The sequence below is a fragment of the Trichosurus vulpecula genome, chromosome 7, assembly GCF_011100635.1.
Source record: "Trichosurus vulpecula isolate mTriVul1 chromosome 7, mTriVul1.pri, whole genome shotgun sequence".
Taxonomy (NCBI): Eukaryota; Metazoa; Chordata; class Mammalia; order Diprotodontia; family Phalangeridae; genus Trichosurus; species Trichosurus vulpecula.
Window position 1 is genome coordinate 61,019,473 of NC_050579.1, and position 24,615 is coordinate 61,044,087.

At 46.1% G+C, this 24,615-nt stretch overlaps 1 protein-coding gene across 1 annotated transcript; it reads left to right on the top strand.

The window, feature by feature from the left end:
• Nucleotides 1–1,061: 1,061 nt before the first annotated feature.
• EPS8L3 (EPS8 like 3) lies at nucleotides 1,062–24,392 on the top strand. Its single transcript, XM_036768188.1, has 19 exons — nucleotides 1,062–1,099; nucleotides 1,548–1,612; nucleotides 1,865–1,929; nucleotides 10,069–10,227; nucleotides 10,471–10,620; nucleotides 11,317–11,381; nucleotides 12,133–12,218; nucleotides 12,360–12,466; nucleotides 12,768–12,885; nucleotides 13,008–13,072; nucleotides 13,416–13,490; nucleotides 13,986–14,134; nucleotides 15,404–15,515; nucleotides 15,853–15,875; nucleotides 16,688–16,787; nucleotides 17,333–17,467; nucleotides 17,911–17,984; nucleotides 18,720–18,852; nucleotides 24,258–24,392. The coding sequence occupies exons 1-19, from the start codon at nucleotides 1,062–1,064 to the stop codon at nucleotides 24,390–24,392; spliced, it is 1,854 nt and encodes a 617-aa protein (XP_036624083.1).
• The last annotated feature ends 223 nt before the right edge of the window (nucleotides 24,393–24,615 follow it).

Below are 24,615 nucleotides of genomic sequence, written 5' to 3' on the forward strand. Positions count from 1 at the left end.
GTCTGAGGTAGGCTTTGAACTCGGGACATCCAATGAGCCACCTGGCCACCTCTATGAGGCGCTTACCTAGGGGAGAAATGTGATCCCTAGGTTCTTAAGAGACTTCATCTAAATTGTCTTAGACGGGTTCCCAAGGCGAGAAAGGGCCCAGGGAACCTATCTCCTCCTTTATGTTCTTCGTTTTTTATTATCGTTAGTAATTATTATTAACATTGTCAGTAATTGTTATTGTCACTGTTAGTAACACATTTACTTCAACCAAAAGTGTGGTGTTTTTGTAAAAGCTCAGATAAGAAAGTTGGTGGTCTTCTAATTTATACTTTTCCCATGTTCCCCCAGTACCTTAATAGAGCCCTGACTCTCTCTCTCTCTCTCTCTCTCTCTCTCTCTCTCTCTCTCTCACACACACACACACACACACACACACACACACACACACACACACACACACCCCTGCACTCTAGGCCAAAGTCAAGGACTTGGGGCCTTGATCTCTAGCACATGCTAATCTGGGCCCCTGCTTCCTGACCCTTCTGAGCCCTTCTAGGGCAAGGAGGGGCCTCAGCCTCTGGCCTTTCGAATAAGTGTTGCAAACCAAATATTGAGAATTTTGTCTCCTTGGAGTTTTAGGGTTATCTGTCTGGAGCTAGAAGGTACTTCTGGGGGCCATCTAGTCCTACTTCCTTATTTTACAGATAAAGAAACTGAGACTTAGGGAGTTGAAGTGACTTGTGTCTGGTAGTAAGCATCTCTCAGGCTGGATTTGAAGCTGATTCTTCTGACTCCAGAGTCAGTGTTGTTTCTAATTCAATGGGAGGCCACTGCTCCCCTCTCTGATGTTCTGGTGTGGTCCCTTCTCCTCAACCTCCAGATGGGACATTGGCTGCTAGGCCCGGCCCCATAGAGACATCCAGAGTCTTTGTGGGAAGGCTCTCAGGAGAGACAAGTTTGGGGGCTGGAGATTAGAGGGCTCTTACTTCATGGGGCTATCAGAGGGTGGGCTGAAAGGTCAACTGCAATTTTTTTTCCTAGGTTTCCAGAGCAGACTACCAGCATAAAGGATGGATTATGTCAGTCGCAAGGATGACTGGTCCCATCAGTGAGTCTTAGGATTTTTCAGACTCCCCAGACCCCATTGCTCCCTTCCAAAGATTCATTTCCTTTCCCAATGGTTTTCTTTCCCCTTCCCCTTCTCTTTCTCCTTCCCCCTTCCCTTTCCCTTTCCCTTTCTCCTTTTTCTTCTCCTTCTTCTCCTCTTCTTCCTTCTCTTTCTCCTTTCCTTCCCCTTCTCCTCCTTCTTTTTCTCCTCCTTCTTTTTCTCCTCTTCTTCCTCAATCCTTTACCCTTCGCTTTCCCCTCCCCCTCCTCCTGAAGGGTCTACTCCTTTCTCTCTTCTTGGGAGCCTATTCTTGTGTCTCCAAGGCCCCCACCCTCTGCCTCCTCTCTCTCAGATCTATATCTCTGTGTATCCAGTCCCCACACCCCTCTTTTTGCACCCCACCATCTCCTAGGTTCTGACCATATGTCTTTTTGGCTTGGCTTTCCAGAGAGCTCAGGTCAGCCCTCAATAGATCCAGCAGCATACACAGACCCAGCAGCAAAACCATTTACCGTAAGTTTCTCTTTCTCCATCCTTGCCCTGCTGTTCTCTCCCTTCCATTCCCTTCCCATGTTCTCCTGCCATCCCCCCACCACTTCCCTTTCTGCTTCTTCTCCTTGCCTTCCCTTTCACACTTTGGTCCCTGCTCCTTCCCTTCCTCATCCTCACCCCCACTTTGTTCTGCCCTGCCCTCGGTCCCCTGACCTCCCAAAGACCACCACATCCCAGCCCTTTCTCCTTTTCATCTTCTGCTCTTACCTTCAGAACAGCGGAAAGAATACTCTCAGACCATGGCTTCAGAACCCATCATCCTAAAGCAGCGAGTAGAGGTGAGAATTGCTTCCCCACACACACACACACACACACATACCCCTTAGTTCTCCCAGGCCACCCAGAGTCTTTTAATTCCATTTAATTCACTCATTTCAAGTACATATGGATTTGCACTGTGCTAGGGTTTCAGGAGAAGAGGAGGTGGCCTCTACCCTCAAAAGAGCTTACAGTCCAGCTAGGGCATCCAAATCTACAAATGTTAAAACAATTAGAGACTGATTAAGTGCCAAGGTGTGGTGCTGACTGAAGGTGCTCTGGGTGTGGAGAGGAGGGGGAGGGAGGACATTCTAGAAGAGGGCTCAGAAGGAGGAAGGGCGCTGATCACAGGATCACAGACTGGGACCAATGAGAGACCAGGGAGTCCTATCTCCTCATGTTACAAATAAGAAAATTAAGGTCCAGAAAGGCTAAAGGATTGGTGAAGCTAGCAAGAAGAGTGATTGTGATGTTAAGAAATGAGAATGATACTAAGGTGAAGATCTGGCTATTAGAACAGAAGTGTAGATCAGGAATTTGAGGGGATTGGCAGTGAAAGGAAGCTAGAAGGGCTACAAGTTGAAAGAGATGCCAGAGCTCATGTAATCCAACCCACCTCAATTAACATCCAGCCTCTGCTGATGCTTCTCCCTCCAGTGATGAAGAAACTCCTTCTAGCACCTCCCCTTTGCCTCTCTCTCCCCTCTGCCAGGTAGTCTATTAGTTTTTGAATAGTCTCAATTGTTGGGAAATCATTCCTTATGTTGAAAAGAAATCTTCCTGTCCCTCCCACCTGCTCTTCTTCCTTTGACTATCTGCATCAAAGCAAAGCTAGTTAAGTTGTCTTCCAGATGCTAGCCCTCGAAGGGTGAGCAAACCACAGCCTTGTATTTAAAAATGTAAAAACTATTCTTGGCCTGTTGACCATACCAGATTTGGCCTTTGGGCCATGGTTTGGGGACCCTTGGTAGATAATCACCCCCAAGGTTTCTCTTCTTCAAATTAAGCATTTCCAGTATTTTCAGTTAATTTTGCATTGCATCATCCCACAACCTTCTTTCAGTTTATCAATATCCCTTCTAAACTATGGGGGCCCGAACTGAACACTGCTCTGGATGTGGTCTGACCATGGCAGAAGACAGTGTTCTATTAATACCAACAACTCCCATTGCATTCATAATTCACTAGAATTGCTAGGTTGTTTCCACGTAAAAAGGCTTTCTTGCCACATATCTCCAATCCTGTAGTTATTGTCATTGATTGTTTTAACCTGATCATAACACTTTACATTTATGCCTATTAAATGTCATTGTGTTAGCTTTGGCCAATTGTTTTATCCTGTCCTTTTGGGATAACTACTCTTAGTCAGCATAGTTAAGTATACTTCCTTCCTCCAGAAAGTGAAGGATGTTTGTTTTACTTTGTTTAAAAAAAAATAAAGGAAATGAGTATTTCCGAAGGAAGAGGGAAGGACCCTTTGGACAATGAGACAGTGATAATGCTAGACAGAGGGGAGCTGATTGTGAATTTGAAGAGCAAGATGGATTGGAGGATCTGACTTCAGGCAACAAAGTTAATTTTAGAGAAGAGGAGAAAAAGCCCTTTAGAGGAACCAAGCCTGGAGGGAAAGATGAGGGAACAGATGTAGGCACAATGATTGACATGTTGAAATCAGAATGGGAAAACGAGGGAAGTTCACAACATAGGGTGTAGATACTTTCCGTCAAGCATGAGTTGAGGTCATCTGCTCAAGGTGGGCCAGGGGAATGGATAACCACTGTGGGAAGAAACAAAAAGAATAGAAGTGTTGATGAGCAATGATGCTAGGTTGCTGTCATTTTCCTTTGGTGTGAATCTGGCCCAGTCCGTGTAGTTCTTAGTTATCCTCCGACAGAGAAGCCCTGATGGTGGTGCCCAGCAGGCATTGTGAAAGAAGAGGGGAGAAAGGAAACCTTGGATTATCACAATTTAAATGTATATAGTCCTTTCAAATTTACAAAACACTTTTCCCTCAACAATTCTATGAGAGATTGCATACTGCAAATACGATTATGCTCACTTTACAGATAAGACAACTGAGGCTCAGTGGGACGAATTGGCCTGCCCATACTTACCCAGCCAGCAAGTGTCATTACTAGGATTTGAACTGACATCTCCAAGTGGACCTCCACTGCAGAGGGTAGCAGTGGCTTGGCTTGGAGTCTTGGGTGTATAGGGACAGGGAGTGGGGGTTAGGAAAGTAAGGTTTGGGTGGACTGCAGTCCATTGTGACCAGGAAGAAGCTAAAGGATTGGCTGAAACAAGGAGGGACTGAGTGGTTGAAGGTTATGATAAGAGAGGTTTAGCAGGTTGGATGTGGAGTTGTTAGAACATTAGTAAACTGTCCCTTGAGGGAAAATATTGTTTTTGTCTTTCTTTGTATCCCCAGTGCTTAACACAGGAACTGGCATTCAGTAGGCACTGAAATGTTTGGGCAGTGTACACAATGAAAGGAAATGATCTTTTTTATGGAGCGGGTTATGCCTTGTCGTGATAATGGTGGTTAAAAATCGTTGCTATGTATAGAGTCTTTTAAGGTTTATAGACTTTACACTCTCTCCTCCCAACAACCCTGAGAGGTAAGTACTATTATTGTCCCCATCTTACAGACGAGGAAACTGAGGCAGAGAGATATGAAATGACTTACCCGGGGTAACACAGCTAATAAGTGTCCGAGGCTGGATTTAAATGCAGGACCTTCTGATTCCATGTTCAGAGTTCTACCCACTGTACCACCCCGCTGAGGTCCAAAAGGGTGGCTATGCTAGCAGGTGGCTGATATTAGCAGATCTGGAGGTCCTCAGCACCAAGGAGGTGAGATCAAGTCTGAAGCCATGGATAACAATGGTACGACCCACCCTTCCTCTAAGAGATGGGTCAGTAAGAGTTGAGAGGGCCCCAAAAGCCAAAGAAGAGGGCATCTAGGGGAGGGAGTCCGGAAGCGGTGGGTTCTTCTATTCCACTGGCTGGGAGGAAGGTTAGAGTCCAACAGAGAAAGATGAAGCAGCGATAGAGAATCTGAGCCAAGTGTTAGAATCATCTAGGAATGTGAAAATGAATCATAGGTCATGGTCATAAACCATTGGCACAGACAACAGTGGCAACTATCAGATGAAGGGATGATGTTGCTAGGCACTAGGGGAGAGTCAAAACTTAGATAAAACACTGTCCCTACCCTCATGTGGTTTTGTGTTTAGAGGATCTGGGTTCGAATTCTACTCTAGATGCTTAATATTCGTTTGCCCTGGAGCAATTCCATTCACCTCCCAAGCCTTCGTTTTCCTCATTTATAAAATGGAGGGATTGTATTCAGTGATCTCTGGGGTCCTTGCCAGCTCTAAATTGATATGATGATGGCATTTGATCTAGTAGGTGATATGACACATATATCAATAAAAATATGTCAATAGCATTACTTGTTTTAGAACTTCCTCCATAATCTATAACTTAAGAGATGAGACTTGGGGTGTTACCCGAATCTCAGAGAAGTTCAGGGACACTGAATTAGTAGGTGTCAGAGGTGGAACTGGAACTCAGGCCTTTCTGACTCTGCATCCAACACTCATCCCTTACACCATGTTGTTCTTCAGTCATTTTAGTCATGTCTGACTCTCTGGGACCCCATTTGGGGTTTTCTTAGCAAAGATACTTAAGTGGTTTGCCATTTCCTTCTCTAGCTCATTTTACAGATGAGGAAACTGAGGCAAACAGGGTAAAGTGACTTGCCCAGGGTTGCACAGCTAGTAAGTGTCTGAGGCTGGATTTGAACTCTGAAAGATGAGTCTTCCTAACTTGAGGCCAGCCACTCTATCCACTATGGCACCACCTAGCTGCCCCCCACTCCATACCATGCCACCTCCATAATACACGCTAAGTGTATTGCTGAGATACAACACAGAGTGGGATTTGACTTTACCAACAGAGGGATCAGAGAAGGCTTCATGGAGGCATTGGCATTTGAACTGGGCTTAAGGATGGGTAGGAATCCACCCCGTGAAGAGGAAGAAGGAGGACATTCCAGACAAAGGGAACTGTGCGAACCATGAAACAGACAGGCAAGAACAGGCGGTGAGAGAGTAGGAGTCCAGTCTGTCCATGCCCACAGGATGCATGGAGGGGAGTGATGGACGATAAGGCTACAATGGCATAGTGCCATCAACTATGGAAGGCCTGGAATGTGAGGGAAAGTTATGTGAAATATACTTAGTAGGCCAGAGGGAGCCACAGAGGGGTGTTGGGTTTTTTTTTAAATTTGTTTGTATGCTCTATTTTATAGAGGGATAGCAAGACCAGATCTGTGTGTAAGGCAGCTAGATGATGTGAGAGAGAGACAGAGAGACAGAGTCAGATAGAGGCACATCGGTGGGGCGGGGAGAGATACAGAAAGAAAGAGACAGGAGACAAAGACAGATAGAGACAAGATACAAAGACAGAGAAAGAGACAGAGGCAGGGAGTGGGGAGGTAGGGAGTGGGGAGGCAGGGAGAGGGAGAGAGACAGATAGAAACAGAGACAGAGAAAGACAGACAGAGACAAGATACAAAGAGAGAAAGAGACAGGCAGAGAGAGAGAGAGAAACAGAGAAAGGGACAGAGACAGAGAAAGGGACAGAAGCAAACAGAGGAGAGAAGAGAGAGACAGCGAGACAGAGAGAAACAGAAACACAGAGAGACAGAGACGGGGGGGGGGGGGAAGAGAGAGAGAGAGAGAGAGAGAGAGAGAGAGAGAGAGAGAGAGAGAGAGAGAGAAACAAAGACAGATAAAGACAGAGAGAAAACATATTTGTAAATGCTTAGCACAGCACCTGGTGCATAGTAGGCATTCATCATCCCACCCCAATCCTGGCAATAGGAGGGATGGAAAGAGTATAGAAAGACCTGTTAGGAGGTCTGCCCAAGCAGTGGTGACAAGGGCTTATGTTAGATTGCAGTTAGAATAAAGAGAAGGACAAATGAGACAGATATGACTGGTAAAGGCGGGATCAACAGGTACTTGAGTTGATATGAATAGTGGGGAATGGGGGCAGAGGTGAGGATAAGCATTTATGTAGTGCCTACTGCATGCCAGGCACTGTTCCAAGTGCTCTTTACAAATAGGAGTGGTGAGAGGGAGATAATCTGAATGTGGAAGACTAAGTGAATGGTAGGACCTGGGAGGGCACCACATGAGGCAACCCTTCTAATTTATTTTCGTTTCTTCCCCAGTGCCCAGCTCGAGGCTGAATGCAGAGTAGATATTTAATAAATGATTGATGTATGAATATTATAGAAGTTTGAATGATGGGAAATTGAGAGAGGGCCATGGTTTGATGGTTCTCGGATGACAGTGGGACCAAACAGTAAGCTTACCCCTGAGCCAGCTAAAGTCTCCATGGAAAGGGTAGAAGTATTGTGATTCATGGAAAGACGGAAGAGAACAAGCATTTATTAAGTGCCTACTGTGTGCCAGGCACTGTGCTAAATGCCTTTTATTTTTACAAATATTACCTCATTTGATGCTCAGAACAGCCGTATGAAGCAGGTGCTATAATTATTCTCAATTACAGATGATGAAACTTTAAGTGCCCAGGATCATACAGCTTGTGTCTGAACTAGGATTTGAACTCAGATCTTCCCGACTCTAGGCCCAGTGTACTATAAACCAGGTGCCTCTGGTTCGGACATAGCGACTGTCTCCAAGTATCTGCAAGACGTGGAAGAGGGAAAGAGCTTTTTCTGCTTAGCTCCTGAGGGCAGAACTGGGAGTGATGGGTGAAAGTTACAGGGAGGCCAACTCAAACTCAATGTAAGGCATCTGGTAGCTGCATGGTGGGGGAGCTAGGGGGGCACCAGAGTGCACAGAGCACCCAGCCTGGAGTTAGGAAGACCTGAGTTCAAATGTGATTTCAGACACTTACTAGCTGTGTGACCCTGGACAAGTCACTTAACCCTGTTTGCCTCAGTTCCTCTATAAAATGAGCTGGAGAAGGAAATGGCAAACCACTCCAGTATCTTTGCCAAGAAAACCCCAAAATGGGGTCTCAAAGAACTGAACACCAACAGGCAAAGTGGCAGGGCATAGAGCTGGACTTAGAGCTAGGAATAACTGAGTTTGAATCCTGCCACAAACACTTAACTGTGTCACTTAACCTCTCTCAGCCTCGGTTTCCACTTTTGTAACATGGGTTTCATGCTGCGAGGCCCCATTAGTGTGACTAATGAATCCACATGAGGCATTCACATTATCTGAATTTGGGCTGTGTATTTCCATTGGGCTGGAATAAATTACTATATTGTACATAATTAGAACCTTGAATAGGGTAAATTCAAATGCAAGCCAACGCTTCAGGTGACTCATTATTCTCACTAATCTGGACCTGGCTATAACAAAACCTGCCTCAGGGATTTTTTGCAAGGACTAAGTGAGATAACATATAATACACTGCTTTGAAGCATTAAGCTGAAAACTATACAAAGACCTTTGAGACAGCCTATATCAATGTCAGCTCAGCCCTAGAGTCCTTCAAGCTGGGGCCAGATTACTCAGTCAATCAGCGAGCATTTCATGGGTTACAACCGTGTGCTGGGCACTGGATGGTCAATTGTCAGGGATTCCTGTTCGAATAACAGGTGGACTAGTAACGACTGAGCTCCCTTCCAATCTTGAGTGTCTATAATCCTGAGAAATCAAGTGTGTGCTGGAGTAGGGAAGGAGAGGGGAGATTTGAGGGTTCTGACAGAGACTATAAGTTTGTTCACAGAGAGGTGGTTGTGGGTAACAGAGGTGATCAAAGCATTAGTATAGGAGGCATTATGGGGGTCCATAGAGGCAGGAAAGGGAAGTGGTGGGAGAGGTGACAGGGCAGGGGGGGGGGGAAGGAAGGAAGGGAGGGAGGGAGGAAGAAAAAGGAAAAAAGGGAGGAGAAGAGGGAAAGGGAGACAGGGATGAGGAGAAACAGAGGCACAGGGTGAGTGATAGGAAGAGAAGAAAAGAAGAAAAGGGAGAGGAAGGAGAGGGAGGAGAGGGACAGTGGAAGAAGAGGGAGAGGGAGGAAGAAGGAGAGGAGAAGAGTGGAGAAGATGAAAACGACACACTTGTAATTTGTAGAACTGACCAAGTGAAAAGATAAGACAACTTCATGAAACAGTTGAATAACCCCAGACAGCACGAATGATCCGAGCTAACAAAGACAGTGCACAGGGTGGGAGCCCAGAGAACAGAAGTGCTATAGTGGCCAGAGATGCCTTCGTGGAGGGGATGGGCACTGAGCTGTCTCCCAGACGCTAGGTAAGGGATTGTGAAGGAAGAGGATTCTCATATGATTGTGTGCAGAGTCACAGACACAAGAACAGGATTCGGCGAGTCCAATAATTCAGTCTGTATTTATGAAGATCCTCATATATGCAAGATAGACAGCATGGCCTAGTGGCTCAAGAGCCAGAGAGTTCCAGCCTCATTCTGACAATATCCCAGGGAAGGCATGTAATCTCTCAGTGCTCAATGTAACTCTCAGTCTAAGACTATGTTTCAGAAAAGTTGCCCACCTGTACTAGTAGAGGGAGTTCCCTCACCCGGGAGTTCCCTATGCTAATGAAAGCACAGATCCAGTCCCTATCCTTATGTGCAAACTACTATGTCTGGCTCTGGGGATGCATAGATGAAATGGCAGGTTCTGGGGCTGGCCTGGTTGGAGCTGAGCATGGATGGGGAGCAACGTGAGATAAGACTGTAAAGGAAGGGTGGGGTTAGTTTGTGTCTCTGAGAAGCAAGCAAAGGAGGGTGGACTTTATCCCTAGGGCTATAGGAAAACAAAGGGGCCGCCAGCTCTTTGCTCTAGTACCTGAAACCCCATGGATTCAAGATGGTCACAAAGTCCTTCCCTAAACAGACCATCATCTGACCCAAACCATGAAGCATGCCTAATGTCAGCCTTCCTTTGCCAACCCCTTCTCCCCTGAAATATTCCCCAACTCCCAACCCTGACCTTGACCTGGGCAAGGTTGAGGCTATGTAGGGTAGGTCTGGAGACCCTGGAGATCACTTCACCACCCCAGAGCACTTCCTACCATGTGAACAAGGGATCTGCTGCACCCCCTCCTCGGTTTCCCCAACTCCAGAGCATTCTCCTTTCTTATTCCTCAGCACCTGCTGACCTGTAAGCTCGGCTCAGAAACTATCCAGGAACCTAAGGATGTAATCAAGAAGCTTCAGATGATGGATGCCCAAGGTCAAGTGTGGGGCCAGGATATGGTCCTGCAGGTCAAAAACCACTGGCTCCAAATCCTAGATATTGAGACTAGGGTAAGGATTTCATCACATCCCTCCCTTCTTCTTTCCCTAAGGGGACCTTGACCTTTCCCTCCTCCACATTCCTTCTCATGCTGATCCCTCCCCTCCCAGATCCAAGGATTCCCCCAGGTAGGTATGGATTGGGAGGGCCAGATTAAGGGCTATGGATATTCTGTGTTAGAGGGAGCCCCCAGGTTCCTGGTGTCCTGGTTCTCAAGAAGACACCTTTACTAAGCCATTCCTTTCCTCCTACAGGAAGAGCTGGATTCCTACCCCTTGGATGGTATCCAGTTCCTTGATGCTGTATTGAATAGCTGTTCCTACAATTCCATTCTATTAATCATCCTTCAGGAGCTGGGCCAGCCTTTGACCAGTATCCTGCTATTCCAGTGCTGGGAAGTTGGGGTGAGCAGCCTGGGGAGAAAGGATGGAAAGCAGTGACCTTACTGTCCTGGAGGGAATAAGAAAAGAATACCAGGTTTAGGCCTGGGAGGGTGTATTAGTAAGACAAGTGTCACAATATTGATGGTGACCATGAATATGTTCTGTATAGTTCTGTATCACAGAATATAAGAGACTCTCCATATACGAGGCAGAAGAAGTAAAATATTTATTCAGACACCAGAGGATCAAATCCCAAACCCAGTAACTCCAATTCAACACAGCAATTATATCCCAAAACCAGTAAGCCTATTTTATCATAACAGGAAGGAACTTAAAACAATATCACAGCAAGGAGCCAAGCCATCCCATAACCTTTCCCTCTGCTGGGGCCTTCCTGTAAACACTCACTCACAAATCCTAGCTGTCTGCTTGCCTGTGTCCTTTCCTCCCAAAGTTCTGAGAGAGAGCTTAATGGCTACCTCAGAGTATATATACCCTTTTTAGAACCTGAGGGCTTTATACCCCTCATGACCTAATTAGCAAAAGTGTGTGGGCCTTCCTACAAACAAGCCTCTCCTAATCGAGCTTCCCTTAACTAGCTCCACTTGAAACCCGTTAATGGGATTAATGGGCAGGAAAGATCTTTAATCACATTAATACCACAGAGGGACAGGGCCCCTGCCCAGACTCACATATTCTGACTATGCCTTTCTCCAGGCTGAGATCCTGAGGAATAACCTACAGAAAGCTATTGATGAATCCAAAGGGAGACAAGAATCAAGGTAGAGCCTCCCTCTAAGCTCAACAGTCCTATGAAGCTCCCAGGGATAGCTGGTCCTTGGCCCCATGTCAATGGGAAGAGACACACCCAGAAGCTAATGTGGGATATCCCAGATGCTATCCTCAAGGCTAGAAAAGGAACTACTGAATTTAGGGTCAAGAAAAGGGCCAAAATTGGGACCAAGATGGAAGAGATGGGAATAAAAAGTGAGGAGGGAGATGGGGCTGGAATTAGAATGGGGATAGATGGGGTAGATGGGGATAGAGCACCAGGCCTGGAATCAGAAAGACTTATCTTCCTGAGTTCAAATCTGGTCTCAGACACTAGCTATTTGACCGTAGGCAAGTCACTTACCCCTGTTTGCCTCAGTTTCCTCATCTGTAAAATGAGAATGGAGAAGGAAATGGCAAACCACTCCAGACAGAGAAAACCCCAAACGGGATCACAAAAAGTTGGACATGACTGAAACAACCAAATAAGAACAAACTGAGAGGCTAAGGAGTGGGGATGAAGAGATGGGAAAATATCTAAAGGCTAACAATTAAAATAGAGATGGAAATGGAATTGGTTCTAAAGGGACAGGGTTGAGACTAGGATGGGCATGGTGGGATGAAGGGGAGAGGAGGCTGGAGTTACCTGAGTCAAGAAAGCAGTGAGACAAAATGCTATCCTGCGGGCTGAAGGCTGGGGGACAGGGACCCTCTATCTCTGTTTCTAAGATCCAGACTCAGATCTTATTCTGTCCTTCACAGATACAGATTTGGGGATATCCAACCCAGTCAGAATAGACAGGAGGCAGATCCCCTGGAGAAGTATCCCCAGAACTCCACTGAGCAGAGTGAGTAGGGTCCAGAGCATACAGGGAAGTGGGATGGGGAACCGGGAGAGATTTTGATTGGAGCAGGAGAGGGAGACGGCTTCCTCTGCAGCCCTGGAGGAGACTGCAATGGCCATCCCCCTTGTCTTCTGAACATTACAGGACTCCTCGCCTCATACCAGCCTAGAACCCAGGAACCACAGGTGTTTGACCAGTTTCCCCTGCAGAAGGCAGTGCCTGAGCGCCCTCCGGACCTGGAGAGAGACACGGTAAACACATCCAGCCTTAACCTGGGACCCTCTGACTTTGGACACACTGTGGAGGGAAGGGGGCAGGGATGAAGGAAGGACTGGAGCCCCTTCCCCTTTCATGGGAGACCAGAGGCTATAACAACAGCAGAAATGGAGGAAGGCTCAGGTTAGGCAGGTGGGCAAGGCTGGGGCTGATTAGAAGGACGGGCCTGGAAGCTCTCATGTGTGGCCAATGGCATGGTATTCTGAGGGAGTGCAGGGGTCACTGGCCTATTCAAGGTCAAAGGCTCAGTCTGGGGTGGGGGTTGTTTGGACACAGGAGGAACTGAACATCACCTTGAGTGAAATTGAGCAGTTTGTGGAGATGGCAAGGGGGATCCAGAAAAATAATACCAAGAAGAAGAAGAAGATTTGGGGGAAGAAGAAGACACCGAAAGGTGAGCACAGGTCCTGGATGGGACAGGGACCACCAGGAGGACATTTAGGAATGGTGGGGGTGGAAAGGGGGGCACAGGCACAGGGCTGTGAGTGGTCAGTCAGTCCTGTCTCTGCCTCACAGAGCTTCCTTCAGAATCCCAATACATAGAGTGCTTCCAGAAAATCAAACATGCACTCAACCTCCTGGTAAGTCAACCCCTGGGGAGGTGGGCGGGAAGTGTGGTTAGTCCTGGAACTGAATCTCCTTCTCCAGCCTCTTACCCCAAAACCAACCTCCTCCTCTCCTCTCCATTTCATAAACCCTAGTCTTAGCTCCAACCCTCTCATCCAAAAATCATACTCTATCCCTGAAATTTGCCTCTCTAGAATCAGCTCTAGAAACAACAATTCCCCCTTCCCCTCCCTCTTTACTGCCTGGAAACTCAGTTAATTTAAGCAACGGGGGACCAAGACCAAGCCCTCAACCCCTTCGAGGGAACTGAGTGCCTTGGTGGTGACAGGATGGGTTGGTCCATTAATATGTCCCCAGGGGAAGCTGGAACTCTATCTACAGGAACCAGGAGCCCCTGAATTTGTACACATCCTCTTCCAAGCTTTGAGCATGGTGAGTGGAAATGGCACAAGGCAGACCATGATGGAGAATGAAAGGGGAAGAGATCTGGGTGGACAGAAGACTGAGGGGAGCAGAGGAAATGGAGGGGTGGAAATGGGAAAGAGTCCAATGAGCAGGTAAAGGGATAGGAGGTGAGAGACAGAAGGGAGTCCTATTCCCCTCCCCCCAATTCCATCCCAACACAATCAGATTCTTTCATGTTCCAACACAGCTAATGCTGGGCACGGCCTCAGAACGAAGCCACTGTCTTCAGTCTCAAGGTAGTCAGGGATGCTCTGGACTGGGAGGAGACCTCAGAGGAAGAACCCAGGGAAAAGGTCCCATGGACTAGAGAGATAGGTCCCTCAACATGCTTGACTGTACACAAAAGTCCAAACATAGACATTTTTAAACCTACTTATATGTATTGGGGTCCTGACATGTCCAGGTCTTTTTAATGCTGTCTCCTGACTGTTTCCAACACCCCCTCTGTTATCCCCCCCCCAGGTGATGTCCAACTGCCCCAATCCTCATTTGGCAGCTTCGGTAGAGGTTCCCCAGTTAACCCCCAAGACCACTGCCTTACTGGATTCTTGTCTGACGCTAAATGAAATGGAATTCTGGAAAAGTCTTGGAGAGTTCTGGACTGCCAGCACGTGAGAGCAAACTCCATTCACGACATTAGTCCCAGATGCCTGCACTCACCTCCTACACGGGCACTTTACTAGATTCAGAGAATCTTAGATTTGGAAGGGACCTTACAGTTCACTGAGTCCACATCCCACCCAATGCAGGACATCATTTAGTATATTTCTGGCTGGTTACATAGAAATCGAGGGCGACCCTCCACTCAAATAAGATTGTGCGCAAAGCAAAGGTGACCCACAACACACCCGTAAGATATAGTAAAAAGAACACTGGATACAGAGCTGGAGAAGCCGCTGTTGCTTGGTGACGGTGGGCAGGTGTCTCCATCCTCTCTCATCCTCAGGATCCTTATTGGTAAAAACAAAGCGGGTAGATGGAAGACCCTTTCCAATTCTAAATCGTGTATGCCCATGATCCTTAATGGCTATGTGTACAGAAAGCTGTAATACCTGTATAGCTCCTTACAAATGCATCAGTATGGAAAGTAGGGAAGGGAATAAGTGCCTATATACGAGGCACTGCTTTACAAATATCCTACTCGATCCTCTCAACAACCTGCAGGGGCTGTTATTATCCCCATTTAATAGTTGAGCAAACAGAAGTTAAGTGATTCAGCCAGGGTCACACAGCTAGGAAGTACCTGAGGCTGGATTTGAACTCAGGTCTCCTGACTCCAAGTCCAGCTCCTCTATCTACTGTGCCACCTAGTCACCTAGCTAATATAGCTATAAAGCTGGAAGGGAACTTGTCCAACCATCACATGTTACAGATGAGGAAACTGAGGCTGAGAGAGGTTTAGTGACTTGCTCAGAGTCACTCCCATATTAAGTGACAGAATTGAGACTCGCACCCTGGTCCTCTGATTCCAAGTGCAATGTTCTTTCCAACACCCTGTGTTGTTTCCTTTAAAATACAGCTAGCTGTGCACTTTCCTCATATGTGTGCCTAGAGTTTTTTTTAGTCGCATGGTGTTGTGCAAAAAGCACTGGATTTGAAGTCGGGGGCATGGGTTTGAGTCCCAACCTTACCAGTTACTAAGTTATGTGACCTTGGGCAAGTCACCTAACTCCTCTGGGTCTCAGTTTCCTCATATGTAAAATGAAAGGATTTGAATAGATAGCCTCTAAGGGCCCTTTCCGTTTTAAACAGATGGTCCTGTGAACACCCCATAGCCTAGGAAACACTGTGGTCTCCCTCCAGTCTTCCTTGGGCCACAGTTCAGTATAGAAGAGGGACTGGCTCAGATAGGGCTTGTTTGTTTGTCTTCCCCTCCCCAGGGATTATGGGGCAGACCAAGAGTCCATGAATTCTCCACACACACCCAGATTCTACGGGCAATCTGAGTCTTTGGAGTCCTCCACGATCAATCACCGGCACAACCCAGCCAAGGTGAGAAACAAGAGCCATTTCCTGGTTCCCAGGGATAAAGAAGTGGAGCCCAGGTGGGGCCTTCTCCATTAGTGGGTGGCAGCCCCCCCACACACACCCCTCCCAGAAATCCGTCTGACTCCAAGTCTCTTTCCGAGCTCCTCCAGCTTCAGTCAGTTAGGCAGCCTCGGCCAAGCCCTTTTCTTTCCTCCCAGACAAATTCAAAGAGACATTGCCCTCAATAGCAGCGTGTGTGTATCTGTCTGCCACACTGTCATCAGGGTGTGGGGAGAATGTTTCCTACCACCTGGGGCTGGTCCCCTGTTCTGATCTGCTCCTTGTTCTCTCTTCTTTACAGGACCAGGATCCCATCCCCTCCAGGTTTGTCCTAGGATCAATAGGGCTGGGATCCTGCAACGAAAATCTCTAATTACCTGGGAATCTGCAGAACACTCTCTCTCTGTCTCTTGCCTTCCCTTTCACTCTTTGTCTCTCCGTGTCTCTCTCTGTCTCTGTTGCTCTCTGTCTCTGCCTCTCTTCTTCCCTCCTTCTCTCTGTCTCTCTCTGTCTCTGAGTCTCTCTCTGTCTCTGTGTCTCTCTGTCTCTCTCTGTGTCTTTCTCTGTCTGTCTGTCTCTCCCTCGCCCCTTTCTCCCACCCTATCCCCTCTCTTCTTATTTGAGGCATCGCTGCTCCAAGGACATTAAGTGCCACCCTCGTTGGGGAAGCACAGACCGTGTTCTTAGAGTTGGAATAAGCTGTCTCTTGCACCCATACATCCTGACTCTTTCACAGCTGATGCCCCCTGCCCCCACAGTCTAACAACTGAGACATTCAGAACCTCATCTGCCTGCCCTGCTGAGCTGTGGGCAGAAGAGGGGTGGGGGGAGGGGCCAGGTTCCCAGCAGCAGGGCAGACACAGAGGTTTCTGGAACTTCAAACCTAGAGGGAATCAGGCCCTCCCATGAAGGGCCCCCAGTCCTCAGACTGCTCCCTGCCCTGTTCTCGAGCCCCATGATTATGTATAAGGGGGTGGGGGGACGGAATGAGGCAGAAGAAAGGTTCTCCTAAAAGGACCCATGAGACTCCCAGCTACTGAGAAGATTCAATGTCCATCAGAGGTCCCATCCCCCAGAATGCCATGGTCCTCACCCTGGAGGCCTAAGAACTCTCCCTCACTCTCCATCCCCTGCAGTCCCAGCCTATCCCAGCAGCCTCTACTAATGGAAGTCCAGTATGAGTTTGAAAGCAGGAATCCACAGGAGCTGACAGTGGCCCAGGGTGAGGTGCTGGAGGTGAGGAATGAAAACTGTCAAGAGATGAAGGGGGAAGGAATGAGCATTTATTAAGTGCCTTCTGTGTGCTAAGCATATTACAAATATTATCTCATTTGAACCTCATAACAACCCTGGGAGGTAAGTGCTGTTATAATGACCATTTACAGTTGAAGAAACTGAGGCAGACAGAAATTGTGTCTTATCTGGCATCATACAAAGCTAGTGAGTGTCTGAGGGCATATTTGAACTCTGGTCTTCCTGATTCCGGAGTCAGTGCTCTATCTTCTGAGTCACCTGCTGTCTCTGATGATGAACCTACTTACTTGGGGGGGGGAGCGGGGGGGGGGGAGTAGAATGGAGAGGGGCCAGAAGGGACAGGCAGCCTGGAAGCAGGGAGGGGCTTTTCATGATGAATGTGGAGAGAGGAATTATAGGGAAGAGGAAGGAAGAAGGTAGAGATAAAGGAAGAAAAAGGGAAAGGGAAAATTTACTTCTACTCCTCCCTGGCCCCAAACCAGGTAAGGCATAGTCCCTGTGATGACAATTACCTTGACTTTCCACAGATTCTGGACCAGAGCAAACAGTGGTGGCTAGTGAAAAATGAAGCCGGGCAGAGAGGCTATATTCCTAACAACATCCTGGAACCCTTGCAGTCAAACCGACAAAGGAACAGGGGCTGGTCTAGCTCCCCAACTCGGGTAACTGCAAACTGTAACTAGGGTGGACAGACTAGGTTTCATCCCAGGGCTCCAAAATTCAGAGGGTGTCTGCAGTCCTTCAAACCCCTTAGAGATGGAGCACAGAGAGAAGACATTGTTAGAAGCTACTAGAAGGCCGAGACTTCTTCCTCCAGCACACACCAGGAGAGCCTCTTCTTGACCCCACCCCCCTATCTGCAGATCCTCTCACCTGCCACTAACCACTGATGCAAAAGTCACTAGTTGTAACTGTGTGGAACTGCCTGCCTGGTCCCCCTCCCAAACCTCTAGCTCTTTAGGGAAATAGCAAACGCTGGGCTGCATAGTTAGATATGGGTCTGAGGCAAAAAGAAGAGATTGTCCTGAATGCATGATGATGCTGGGAAGGGAAGGGAAAACTGGAGTCAGCCTTGGAACCCCCTGGTTTCTCTGTGCTCTCTTAGGGTCCCATGCTGCGGCCCACCTCCAAGCCGCAGGAGGTGAGGGATTGGCTGGAGTCAGAGAACTTCTCCACCATGTAGGTGCCAGCCCCAGGGTTTGGGGGAAGGGAGAGAAGGGAGAGACTCTAAAAAGGAAGACCCAGTGAATCCCACTCCTCTCAGATACTTTGATCCACAAAATACCACCACCACCATCACCCCACCCCCCATTCACTCAACAAGCATTTATTAAGTGGCTACCATATTCAGAGTACTAGGCCAGGGATCTACAAATATTAGATAAGGTATAGTCCCTGCCCTCATGTGATAAGATATCTATAATAAAAGCACATTAGAAAAGCATCCAAGGGGGAAATTGAATCAGGGTAAGGATTGGGGAAGGCTTCATAAAATAAATGGCATTTGGCTTAGGATTTAAAGAATGGATAGAAATTTAACTGAAGAAAAGGAAAAGGAAGATGTTCCCCCTCAGTCCAGAATTATATCATCTCCAAGATCCCAATCACCATAACTGTCTGTTCCCCCAACCGTATCTATGGAGCCAGAACTAAGGAAGAGCAACAAGACTTTTGTCTCAGGGCGCTAAATTTAGAGGGTACTACCAGAACTTCAGTAGTCTTACAGCAACTTGGACAACAAAATTCAGCACCTAGTTAACAAGAGTAATTAGTCAAAATAGGAAGCTACAAAATAGATAAGATCTCTTTCCCACTTTTCTCCACACCAATATCCTAGTCTCTGCTTCCCCAGAATCTGTCCTGGAATCATCACAATATTCCTAATTACTAGTTATGACCTTCTGTCTCTCATAGCACCGTTAAGAGCTTAGGAATGCTAACCGGAAGCCAGCTGCTGCACATGCAACCCCGGGAGCTGCAGCTGGTGTGTCCAAAGGAAGCCCCCCGAATCCTGGACCGGCTAGAGGCAGTGAAGATGATGCTAGGGGTAAGGCTAGCCTAAACCTCTGCTTTCTGAGTATGTGTCCCTGTTGAACATTGGGAGTAACGGGGGAGGGGGGAGAGGAAGTAAAGGGCCCAGTAGCACTTGTGTGACTACATGAGTTTGGGGGTACAGTCACTGATTCTGACAGGAGGGTCCATGGTGCCAGTTGCTCTAGGCATGTGAGTATTTACTCCCAAATCTATGGTTACTAAATCTACAATTCCTTGTCCCTGTGCAACCTGAACTCAATCCTTGTCCTTCCCCAGATGGGCCCGTAGACTCTGCCCAGAATAGCCAAGGATAAAGGATTAAATCCCTGGTTTCCTCAAGCAAGACAACAGATTGGATGCTCCCAGCAGTCCTATGTCTTTGGATACCGCACCCATTCACCCACATTTGGCACCTCATTCTAAGTTCCTTTCTAAACCTCAGTTCCTATTCCAGGACCCCACTATCTGCCAAGTTCCATGTCGAGGCCTACACCACTTTGAGGTGAAATGGAAATATAGGCAGTGGATTGGGGGGGAGAGAGGAAGGGGGACTGAAAAATAAGGTTACCAGGATGACACCTGCACTACCCATTCATGCCTGTCTGGAGCCATCCCCAAATCCTAAATATTTATTATACTCCCTACCCCCAATAAACCAATACCTATGACCAAAGAACCTGTCTTTGTATACTTTCACCCAACCTTTGTGTGAAGATCTTAAGTGAATAATAGTAATTCAGGAAATGTAAATTAAAAGAGTTCTACCTCACATCTGTCAGATTTGCAAAGTTGGCAAAAAAAAAAAAGAAACAGGAAAATTATAAACGCTGTAGGAATTGTGGGAAAACAGGTACCTTAATGCACTGTTGGTGGAGATGTGAACTGATCAAACCATTGTGGAAAGCAATCCGGAACTATGCCCCAAAAGCTATAAAACCATGTATGTGTATATCCCCTTTGATCCATCAATACTGCCACCCCAAAGAAATCTAAGAAAGAGGAAAAGGACCCATATCTACAAAGATATTTATAGCAATTCATTTTGTGGTGGCAAAGAATTAGAAACTGAGGGGTGCCCACAAAGTGGGAAGTGACTAAACAAGTTATGGTATATGAATGCAATGGAATGCTATTGTGCTGTAAGAAACGATGAAGGCGATGGTTTCAGAAAAACTTGGGAAGACTTGTATGAACTGATACAGACTGAAATGAGAAGAACCAAAAGAATGATTTCTGCAATATCAACAATATTGTAAAGACAAACAACTTTGAAAGACTTGAGAACTCTGATCATCCAGATGACTCACGACAAAACATGCTACCCACCTCCTCTCAGAGAGGCGATGGACTCAGACATACATTGAGACATTTTTTCTGGACATGACCAAGGTAGGGATTTGTTTGCTCAATTAAACACATTTGTGACAGGGCTTTTGCCTTTCTTGCTTTCTCAAAATTGGGGTGGGGGGAGGGGAAAGGGAGAGAAGGCAGATCTTCATTTCAAAATAAAACAAAATTTAATTATGTTTAAGAGATCTTAAATAAAGAGAAATACATTGCCCCTTGAGGCAGACTGTTACACTTTATGAATGGTTCTAATGGTTAGGAAGTTTTTCCTGACTTCAAGGTTCAATTCAGTATTTCACAACTCCTACCCATTGCTCATGATTGTGCATTTCACAGCTACCCTTTAAAAAGGGAGACCCTCAGCGCCCAGGCCATGGCAGGGGTCCAGTTCCTAAACCCACCTAGCCTCCTGCTTCTCAGATCCATACTCTTCCCCCTATGCCATTTCAGTTTCCCAGCAAGAGTAGAGAAGCCCAGTCAATCTGGAAAAACCACATACATGCCATTTACCCTTTCTTTCTTACAAGTGGGTGAACAAGAGCAAAGGTGGTTTAATGAAGAATATTAAAAGCCAGGAATCTATGGCCAATAAACAAAAACCACCAACTAGAAGAGGAAAAGAGCCCAGCGTGTGTCAAGGCATTAAAAAAGACACAGAAGTATGAGCAGCAACACGGGAAATTTGCCAAGATCCTACAGAGGGCTCTTGTGTATTTTTCAATTCTATTTATTCAAAATATAAACATGTATTAAGCCCCTCCTAAGCTAAATTTGGGAGGTAGCAACTTTAGAGGAATTTATAATCCAGTAGAAGGATTATAAAAAAAACCCAACAATAAACACAACATCATAAGACTCATTCCATAAGGGCTTTTGAGAGGGGAGGGTGCTATCAAAAATAAACCGATTGAGATTTCAAAGAACTATGAGTTTCTTGTACTACAAATTGATTATGAATCAGTAAGAGGATATGGCAGCCCAAAAAAGCTAAAGTCATCCTGGACAGCGTTAAGAAAATTGTAGCTTCCAGGAATCAGGAGGGGATGGTTGCTCAGTCCTCTGCCCTGGTCAGAGAACATCGGGGATTATGTTCAGTTCTAGGCACCCCATTTTATGGGGCATTGACAGGCTGGAGGGTCAGTTACAACGGCATCCACACGACGTCAAAAGAGAAAGGTCCCCAGCATGTGGGAGTTCCCCAGGGCTCCGTCTGTCTCTTTTCTCTCTTTACTGTTCTCGATGATCTCATAAGCTCCTCAATAAACCTGTATGTCTCTGCTAATGATTCTAAGATCTATTTATTCAGCCCTGACCTCCAGTCTTCACACTCCTAACTGCCTATGGGACATAGATGTCTCATAGCTAACTTAAAGTCAACATGGCAAAAATGTAATTTGTTATCTTTTCCCCAAAACCTTTTCTTCTTCCAAACTTTCCAGTTACTACTGGGGGTACCACCGTCTTCCCAGTCACCCAGGCTCACAACCTTGACTCCTAACTGTCCTTGGAAATATCCGCTCATCTCTCCTCTGACGCTGCCACCGGCCTGGTGCAGACCCTCATGTCTTTATCTCTAGACAGTTATAAAAGTTGCTGGTAGGTATCTCTGCCTCAAGTCTCTCCCCATCCAGGCCATCCTTCACTCAGCTGCCAACTTCATCTTAACTAAAGCTCAAGTTTGACCTTATTACCACTGTATTCAGTAAATTTCCAGGAGCTCCCTATTAGCTCCAGGATTAAATATAAAATCCTCTGTTTGGCTTTTAAATCTCTTTATAAACTGTCTGCTTTCTACTTTCTGGTTTTCTTAGATGTTATTCTCTTCCACCTGCTCTGATCCAATGACACTAGCCTCCTGGCTGTTCCTTGAACAAGACCCTCCATCTCTTCACTCCGGGCATTTTCACCAGTCCTTCCTTCGCTCCTGGAGCACTCTCCCTCCTCATTTCACCTCCTGGCCTTCCTGGCTTTCTTGGGTCTCTGCTAAAACTCCACCTTCTGCAAGAAGCCTTCCCCAATTTCCCTTAATGCTGGCGTGTTCCAGCTAAGTTTATTATTTCTAATTTATCTTTTATAGAACTTATATATATATATATATATATGTATATATATATATACATATATATATATATACATTTATTTGCATGGCAACTCTCCCCCTAAACTGCGAGCGCCTTGAGGGCAGGGACTGTTTTTGTCTTTCTTTATATGTCCAGCATTTAGAGATTGCCTAACACATAGCAGGCATTTAATACGTGTTTATTGACTTAACTTGCTGTCTCCATGAACAGATGCCCAGTGGAGGGTTTACAGAAGGATGTGAATAACCATCAGGAAGGACGAGAAGGCACCTGTGAGGCGTGCCATGTTGGGGAGAGCAAATCAACGAGGTCACAGATCTAAGTATCAAAATACATAAACAGGAACTTAATACTATAATTTCTCATAGTCCCCATGATCGCACAATCAGGCACATGACATTTTAGAGAAATGTTTTAGACGCATATGGAGGGCTCCTAATTCTACATTTTTTTTTTCATTTTTGCTTTTTTGCATAGACTTTTCCCATATATCTGCACAGTCTGGTAGGTAGACAGCATGATATCAATCCATCAATCCAATGCATTTCTTAAGCATCTAGCTAGGTGGCCTAGTAAGTAAGAGGGTCGGACTTGGAGTCAGGAAGACCTGAGTTCAAATCCAGCCTCAGACATTTACTAATTGTGTGACCCTTGGGCAAGTCACTTAACTTCCACCAGCCTCAGTTTTCTCACCTGTAAAGTGGGCATAATAATAATAGCGCTTACCTCCCAGGGGGTTGGAAACACAAGACAGAAGTGGAAAAAGTCCCTGGCCTCAAGAAATTTATAGTCTACCAGGGAAGGCAGGATGTGCACCCAGGGTGTCCCAAAAGTCTCAGTGCGGTTCTAAGTTTTGATAGCTTAAATAGATTTAATGGTTTTAATTGCTTAAAATGCACCAACTTTCAGAATACTCTGGGGGGGGGGAGCGGTGTGTGTGTGTATACATATATGTATATATAAAACGTGAGTGTAACATATATATAAAACCTAAGTATAACCTGTATCTGTTTATATATACATTATATATGTGTATGTATATAAATCTGTATATATATACATATACACATATACATATATACGCACATACACATACTTACAGATATATACATATACATATTATATATATATAACCTGAGCATAATCTACGTGTATTATATACGTGTGTGTATACAAACTCACATGTATACATGCATAATCTGTGTGAGATAGATGTAAATATAGATATATAGATATATACACACACATGTATCTGTGTGAGTGCGTGTATCACAAGGTGGCGCTGTCCGGCAAGGTTTAGGAAGGAGGTCGGGGTCAAAAGCTTTTACTCAAAGTCAAAACAGACTCTTCTTACTCTTCTCCCCTCTCTCTCTTTTTTGACTGCTCCCACAGGGTTTGGGAAATGTAACCTCCCTCAATTATAATCAAAAGAAATGAGAAAGACCTACTAGTGGTCAAATAAAAACTAGATTCTGTTTCAATTTCTCTCTTGAGAGTTTTTTTTTTGGGGGGGGGGGGGCGGCGTTTTGTTTGTTTTTACTGTTAAATAATAAACTCTGCTTTAAAAATGACTTGTTAAATATGCTCCCAATTATAGAAAGATTCTCAACCATCAGTCAGGGATTGGGACCCCAGCCCCAAACTAGAAAGCTTTCTAGTTGGGTTCCCAGATAATCAGAACTATCCCACCACATAGTCACACTGCTAACAAATGAACCCAAGGAAAGAGATGTTTGCATTGACCATAGGTGCTAATGAAGAATAAAACCAGATCAAATTTAAAAAAAAACTTAATAGCAGAGTAAGGAACCCACTTAGAAACAGAGAGCAGCCTCATCCAACTGAAGTAGGGAAAGCAGTGGAGAGGAAATTTCAGTCCCTACACATGGCCCTACATGCATCTGAATTCAGCCATCGAGGCAAGCTGCTGCCATCAATCAGGGCCGTCTACACCTCTTGTGGCTCCCATTGTTTTCCCCTCTCCCATGAGCCTGGGAAGAGAAAACCACATGTCAGCCACTGCCCTGGCTTGACCCAGCTGGCCGCTGTTAAACAGCCCTCACCTGCTTTCACATCCTCCCTGCTGTTACCACCAGAGGATGGAGATCTGGCTACCACCGCTTAGCAGTCTCCTGCACAGAGATGAGAACACCACACCTCCACGCCCCTCTCTCTACTTACCTGTGTTCTTTTCCTTCTTCATGGACTCAATCCAAGTCCAGATAATTCCTCCATCTTCTCCCAGACTAAGGGGGACATTGTGGGGGGGGACTGGGAGGAGAGGAGAAGAAAACCACAGTTCCTAGGATACCTAGCAATCATTCAAAATATGCCCAAGTGAGGTTTTT

Bases quoted from the DNA above. Each gene is read 5' to 3' on its own strand.
- EPS8L3 (XM_036768188.1), top strand. From the start codon at position 1,062: ATGGATTATGTCAGTCGCAAGGATGACTGGTCCCATCA. The intron at 17,468-17,910 runs GTAACTGCAAAC...GTGCTCTCTTAG, and splicing joins GGTCTAGCTCCCCAACTCGG to GGTCCCATGCTGCGGCCCAC. The intron at 18,853-24,257 runs GTAAGGCTAGCC...CTCTCCCATGAG, and splicing joins CAGTGAAGATGATGCTAGGG to CCTGGGAAGAGAAAACCACA.